At 34.6% G+C, this 7,257-nt stretch overlaps 1 protein-coding gene across 3 annotated transcripts in view; it reads right to left on the bottom strand.

The window, feature by feature from the left end:
- Positions 1-824: 824 nt before the first annotated feature.
- LOC106473103 (agrin-like) overlaps positions 825-7,257 on the bottom strand; it is a 24,485-nt gene continuing 18,052 nt past the window's right edge. For 2 of the 3 annotated variants that reach the window (XM_022401601.1, XM_022401600.1), the window contains 4 exons: positions 6,317-6,349; positions 3,904-4,137; positions 2,208-2,311; positions 825-1,627 (listed from right to left, as the gene is read on the bottom strand). In XM_022401601.1, the coding sequence (XP_022257309.1) occupies positions 1,482-1,627; positions 2,208-2,311; positions 3,904-4,137; positions 6,317-6,349 (517 nt within the window). In that variant the 3' untranslated portion in view covers positions 825-1,481. The remainder of the gene's footprint in view (positions 1,628-2,207; positions 2,312-3,903; positions 4,138-6,316; positions 6,350-7,257) is intronic. The other variant, XM_022401602.1, reaches the window with a different exon arrangement.

Here is a 7,257-nt window from a genome sequence, read left to right on the forward strand (position 1 = left end):
TGTGACTATTATCGATAATAGAACATTTCCTGATGGAGCAGATGAACCCCACGTGAAGCAGAAGCCAACGAGACGGAGACCAGTACAGAAGAAGCTACATCCCGTAAAATTAAGAGATTTTGTTGAATTTTAATTTTGTGTTTGTAAATTCTGTACATTTAATTAAGTTATTGTTAATTTTCCATTCGTTTAATGTAAGTGGCTATTGTTCCGGACGAACAATACTAAGGAAGGGGCAGTGTTACGACAGCTGAAGTCACGTGACTCTGATAACACGTAATGAGTTCTAGAAAGATTGGGGAACATCACGAATAATCCAGTATTTGCTAGGCGCCCTCTATTCTTGTATATAAGTGCGCCAGACAATTAATCGGAATAGAATGGCAGACAGAGAGATTAAAGATATAGACGGACAATTGAGTCAAGCGCGGTAGTAAATAAAGTTCGTGAATCGTTCGTTGAGAAGTATAGCGTGTGTTTAAGTGTGGAAATTAAGTGTATTGCAAAGTTGTATTGAGAAAGAATAAACTAGTTTTATTTAAAAAATAACTTGTATCGCTGAAGTTTCTCGGGAAGAATTTTTACGGGAAATTAACAAACGAACAGAGACGTAACAGTATAATCGAATTCTAGGTTCGATTAAGTAACCGGTTTTTGCTGTTATTACAAATAGCCAAAAATAAGATAAATTCGTGTGTGATACTTTTTTTACCTCCTTCTGTTTTTGTATAATTTGTAGCTGTTTTTATTAAGAGTAAAACAAGTGTGCTGACTTAAGGAAGGTGTTGAATAAGTTATAAATCAATGCGTTCTAAGGAACATGGTGAAAAGGGTTTTGATAACGGTTTTATCAATATCGCTTTAGGCCTAGACGACATAACAACACTTCATTAAATGCTTACGTGAAATCAACCACATATATGATTAAAACTTCAATTAACTTCATAAATTGTTACTTTGTTCACGTACATACGTATTTGTCAGTAGTGAACATGTATCATATAACATTAAACAAGTTACTAAGGAACAAAGAACTGATTGAAGTACTTCGAAAACAAGCGAGAGTCAGATATTAACTGAATTGACGATCATGGTTTTTATTGTTACAGTCACCTGAACAAATTTTTGTTTTGCGACTCTTAGGAAGCACTTGGAAATGAAACCACGTTGAAGACAAATGGAGTAATTAAAGTTGAATATCTGGGATTAAGTGCTTCAGCATCAGTGGTTTAGGCCAGCGTTTTTGCCATTAATATATGACAAACATCTGACATAAATATATATATATCTCATGTTCATATTTAATATTCTTCAAAACGTAGAGAGGACTATATACATATCCACACTGTCGTAAATACAAGTTGGCACACTGCAAACACTAGAGGTCAGTCCTGTCCATTCAGTCCACTTGAAGAAGACACGGCCTGCAGGTCAATCAGCTATCCAGTCTATAGCAACTACAGGCCAGATCTCAGTGTCCATCATGATTTGTCACAAAACTGAACGGCGCCAGAACCGTGCATAATAATATATAGTGGGTCTCCATCTACTAGCACTGATTCTATACAACCATTAAAACCGGAATAGTACTGCACGGGAAGTCCGGTTGGAAGTCCAGGAGAACCACCTGCAAAGAAAAACATGGATTGTCTTAATTAATGCACACCTTCCCCTATTCACGCAGTTCAACTGTATTGTAATATACTGTAATGATAAGTAATCGAAGTCAGAATTTAATTACTTCAAACTATTATGAAGTTCAAAACAATAAACCAAAGTTAAGCGTCAATAAGAATAACAACTGTAGCCTTAGAACTGTCTTATTCAACTTTTGATCACGACAGGCAAACTTTTACGGAAAGTTGGATGAGGGAGCACAAAAATGCTAAGACAATCTTACATGACTGGTAACAATAATGTATGATTTGTCACAAAACTGAACGGCGCCTGTGGTACGTGCTCTTCTTAAATGTATTCAATAGTAAGAACACCGTGAAGTAAGCCTAATTGTATTTGGTATTTAGAATTTGGCCGGCAACAACTGGTATATTCTATTGTAAAGACAAACTTGAAATTGCTCTTTAACTACTGCTAATTAATAACAGGAATGTTGAATAGCCTTTCTCAGCAAAAGGAAATAAACAGTGCAGAGGATAGTGAAAGAAACGAAAATACAGACAAGCATACGGAGGAGTAGAGAGACTGACCTAGCCAGAGAACCCCATCGGTATTCAGTTCAGTCGCTCCAGGTTCTGAGGTAGCACTCACTAGGGGGCCGTCGTCTACACGAAGTGTTCCTAATCTTTCCCGTCTGAAAGAAACAATATATATATATATATTATCAGTAGAGTACAGGATCTTGGAGTAGTTCTCGGCCTAAAGTTCGCAGTAAAACTGTATACCAAGAAATTTATTTAGCTTCAGTGTAAAGTAAAATACAATGAATTGAAGATGTACTGCTGGGGTTGAACAAATTTAAAGACAATATAGTTACATAATCAGGAATAACGACAACGGTTTCATCAGTGGATTCTGTAGGTGTTAGTCAAACATAGTGTTACGACAGCAGAAGTCACGTGACGCTGCTAGCACATGCGTGACCGAGTTTCTCGAATTATCGGGGAAGTTCGAGTGTGATCGAGACGCCTATTTGTTAGTATATAAGCCTGGCAGTGAAAAGCCAGGAGATGGTTAAACGAACAGTAGTCACGGTGAGTTTCGGGTAATTTACGATTCTGTTTCGAGCTAGTGTGTGTTTTGCACTCGTAGAGAGCGAAATTATCGAGATTGTGAATCGCTGTGATTTATAGCGCGTGTTATAAAAGTTGTTAAGTCTAAAGTGACGAGAAACGTACTGACTGTGGAATTACTGTGTACTAAAAGTTTGTATCGAGAAAGAATAAACTGGTTTAATCAAGAAAGGAAGGACTTTTATCGCGGAAGTTCCTCGGAAAGAATTTCTACCGGAAATTAACAAACAAGTAGATACGTAACAATAGTAACCATCATGTTGGTAGCTTTGACTTTACTACGTTTAAAAATAAATATAGTTACCATAATCAGGGTTAACTACAAGGGTTTGATGAGTGGATTTTGTAGGTGTTAGTCAAACATAGTAACCATCATGTTGGTAGCCCTGACTTTATTACGTTTAAAAATCAATACAGTCACATAATCACGGTTAACGACAACGGTTTGATGAGTGGATTCTGTAGGTGTTACGTAGACATAATTTCTTGATGCTCTTTATAAATATTTTGATGACTATATAGTTACATAATTAGGGGTAAGCACCCGTCACTTCCGTCTCAGAACTTTGATTAACGTTAAGTTACATTCAGTCTGTGTGTATATGACCATACTTTGCGTTCAAATAATGTATGTATTAAAGAGTAGAAAGTTTCTGAATGTAACAAAACTGGGAGCATATTTTTGCTTTGGTACCTCACGAACATCAGATAGTTCTGTCAAATATAATTACCTCTACGTTAATATATGAAGAATACACAACAACGACAATTTAAAACTTTTTAACAGCCAAGCATAGAGAGCTAAGTGTCATGTAATGAATAGAAGCCCATGTTAAACGTAAATGCAAACTTAATGTGATGCAAAGCGTTTATAAAGTTAAAATGAATTAAAACTAGTCACATCAGGTCAAACTCTAAAGAAATATTCGTAAAGTAATGAATGTATTTGCGTTTTATATATCTTAACAACTTTAAGCCTAATTTTCACACGTAACTGTATATTTGTTTTTCAGACCGAATGATTAAGCAATGAATCTTCGGACAGTGAATTTTGCTTTTATATATCACAAGGTAATAACTGGTATATAATCAAACAAACGATAAATAGGAAAAATGTTTTCTAATGATATCAAAATTATAAATCAAATATTACCTTTCGATATTGGCTGTGTGCCACCGACCGTCATCTACTTTACTTAAACTTCGTATCACCAAGAGATGGCGCTGTTTTCCAAGGTTGAAACTAAATTCCAGAAAGCCGTTCATAATAGCCAGGGAAAGGTAGTCAACATATATTGTTGCCCCCTTATTTAACCACAATAATAGTCCATGGTTTTTTGTAGTCCGAAATCTGACTTGAAAGCTATTCTTTCGTTGACCTTGAACTCTGAAGAAGAAACACCATGTTTTCAAAATATATGCAAAAAATCAAAGTTCTCAAGTAAGTGTTCTTACAACGTAATTAAAAGTAGAAAGTAATATTTGTTCATGAAATGTTATATACTTATAGACAGTTTATTAATTAATCGATCATAATGCATTATGTGATACTGTTTTATATAATAACAAAATTTCGTAGGGATAATATCCTATTATTACAGAGGAAACAGGTCAAGAGAACGAGAGCAGAGACACTTAATTTTACAACCATAAGATAACAGAAAAAGTGCTTTATTATAATGGATACAAATGAAGGAAATACAGTTAAAGTTCAAGCATATGAGTACCAGAAACAGCCATAATTATTATTAATTCAGGTAAAGGGAAGGTATGTATTTCACAATAACAATTAAAAATGCATTATTGATGTTAGAAGTAACGGTTTGTTTGTTGCATTTCGCCTAAAGCTACTCAAAGACATTTGTGGTAACAGTCACTAATTTAGAAGTGATTGACCAGAGGAAGGTAACATGTCAACATCATCCACTGCTAACGTAAATCATTCTTGACCAAAAAAATAGTGAGGCTAAAGCGCGAGTATGTTCTCTGAATGGATATGAACCCGCCACCCACATATTCGAGTATCCTAACAACCAGGCCATGCCAACCGTTATATATAATGAAGACGAACAAAAAACTGAAATATGATATCTTTCCCATCACGGGTACAAAAGAGCTGAACGGTATAGTCTGATATTTACAGATAAAAGAAAGAAAATAAGTGGTCTTCAACATCAGTGTAACTAAAGTGAAAGGTAACTTAAAGAAAAGGAAGGTATCCACTACTATGGATACAATGATCAAGATATCCCAAATATCAGAAGTATAAGACAAAATGAAAGGTATCCACTACCATCTAGGCATCACAGGTATAGCATAAAATGGATGTTATTCTATGCATCACAGGTACAAAGGAAAAAGGATGTTATTCTCATCATCACAGGCACAACAGAAGAGGAATTTTGATCTCAACATTACAGGTGCAACACATGAGGGTTGTTATTCTCAGCATGAAAAATACAAGAGAGATGAGATGATTTGTCCAACATAATCAGAAGACGAGTAGAGAAAGGCGTCCACAACGATAGCAAAAATCGGAAATATTATCTAAAACCAAGGAATAAAAAAAATCGGGAAAATTAATAAAAAATGGATGAAGAGACGAGAAAGCTAACCCAACCACAATGAAGAAGGGAGAAGAAAGACTGCATCACATGACATAAGTATGAGCAGAAGAAAGGTTTGCCTAAAATTACAGTATAAGAAAAGATTGGAGTCATTTATTCCATCACGTATACAAAAGAATAAAGGGGGTGGCAGCTGGTAAGAGCAGAAAGGTTGTTATTTCTGAGTAATAGAAGATAAACCAGGTAAGCAAACCAGAGAAGAATGATAGCAATAGCTGGTACGAAGAGTAAGCTAAACATTTCTGTGTTACAAAACGTATTTCATATAAATAAACACGAGAAGATTGTTGGTAGTAGCTTGTACGAACATTAAGCTAAACGTTTCTGTGTTATCAAACGTATTTTAAGTAAAAAAACACGAGAAGATTGTTGGTAGTAGCTTGTACGAACATTAAGCTAAACGTTTCTGTGTTATCAAACGTATTTTAAGTAAAAAAAACACGAGAAGATTGTTGGTAGTAGCTTGTACGAACATTAAGCTAAACGTTTCTGTGTTATCAAACGTATTTTAAGTAAAAAAAACACGAGAAGATTGTTGGTAGTAGCTTGTACGAATATTAAGTTAAACGTTTCTGTGTTATCAAACGTATCTTAAGTAAAAAAAAACACGAGAAGATTGTTGGTAGTAGCTTGTACGAACATTAAGTTAAACGTTTCTGTGTTATCAAAAGTATTTGAAATAAACAAAGCTAAGAATTATTCGAATTATCAAAAAATACTTCAACCGAGAAAACACAAGGGATAATGATGACTAACAAACTGGTAGCACCAGGTTTTTAAGTTATAAGTAACATTTTCGAGTAGCTCCAGGTTTTTAAGTTATAAGTAACATTTTCGGTATAAAACAAGATACATGATAACAAGCAGCTGAGAACCTACCCTAGTTACATACAAACTATGTTTATTTAGAGCATGCTTAAAGTGAATAAGGTGTCTTACCCTGTCTCCATTGCCTCCAGCGATAGACCTTCGCTGTTAGTATAGAGAAAGAACAAGTTAAATACTTGTTAGTATCTTAGAAATGGATATAAGTAACGACGGTGTTTGTACAGACCATGTGTAGTTCATTAAGAGGTCCAACATAACTGGAGTAACATTAAAATATATTAGAAATAGTTTTAATATTATCAGAAAAGATGCCAGGATAGAGAAACCCAAAATTAAATCCATCTGTTGTTATTTAGCAAGGAATGTAATGATTACATATTTTACTAGATTTTATTTTTGTCAGTGGTTACCAGAGTGTATTTTTGTTAACCATCAGAAGGTTTATTCCCCCTATGAAATTACTGGTAGGGGATAACATTAATGATATTATAATTAACTTCGATAAACTTTGATGATACGAAATAAACAAAAAAGAACCCCCTAGACATTCTGTAATGAAAGCAGATAATATAAATTAAAAAGTAACTTTTCAGACATTCTGTTTGGAAAACTGGGGATACGAAATATAAACAAACCTTCTAGATATTATGTTAGGAAAACTGGTGATGCGAAATATAAATAAACCTTCCAGATATTATTGTTGTGTATCTGCTTGTTTGTTAATTTCCCGTAGAAATTCTTTCCGAGAAACTTCAGCGACACAAGTCCTTTCTTAATTAAAACTAGTTTATTCTTTCTCGATAAAACTTTGCAATACACAGAATTTCCACAGTCAATACGTTTGCAATGTCGATAACAAAACACACACTTTATATTACCGTCACTACCGCTCGCTTGACTCAATTATCTGTCTCTATATCTATCTATCTGCAATTATATCTCCGCTTTATTTGTCGAGCTTATATACTAAAAAAGAGGGCGCCTAGAACAGATTAGAGTTGGCAAGAAAAGTCATGATCCTTCTAGAAACTCCATCGCGCATGCTTCCAGCG

The sequence above is a fragment of the Limulus polyphemus genome, unplaced genomic scaffold (assembly GCF_000517525.1).
Source record: "Limulus polyphemus unplaced genomic scaffold, Limulus_polyphemus-2.1.2 Scaffold5885, whole genome shotgun sequence".
Lineage (NCBI taxonomy): Eukaryota > Metazoa > Arthropoda > Merostomata > Xiphosura > Limulidae > Limulus > Limulus polyphemus.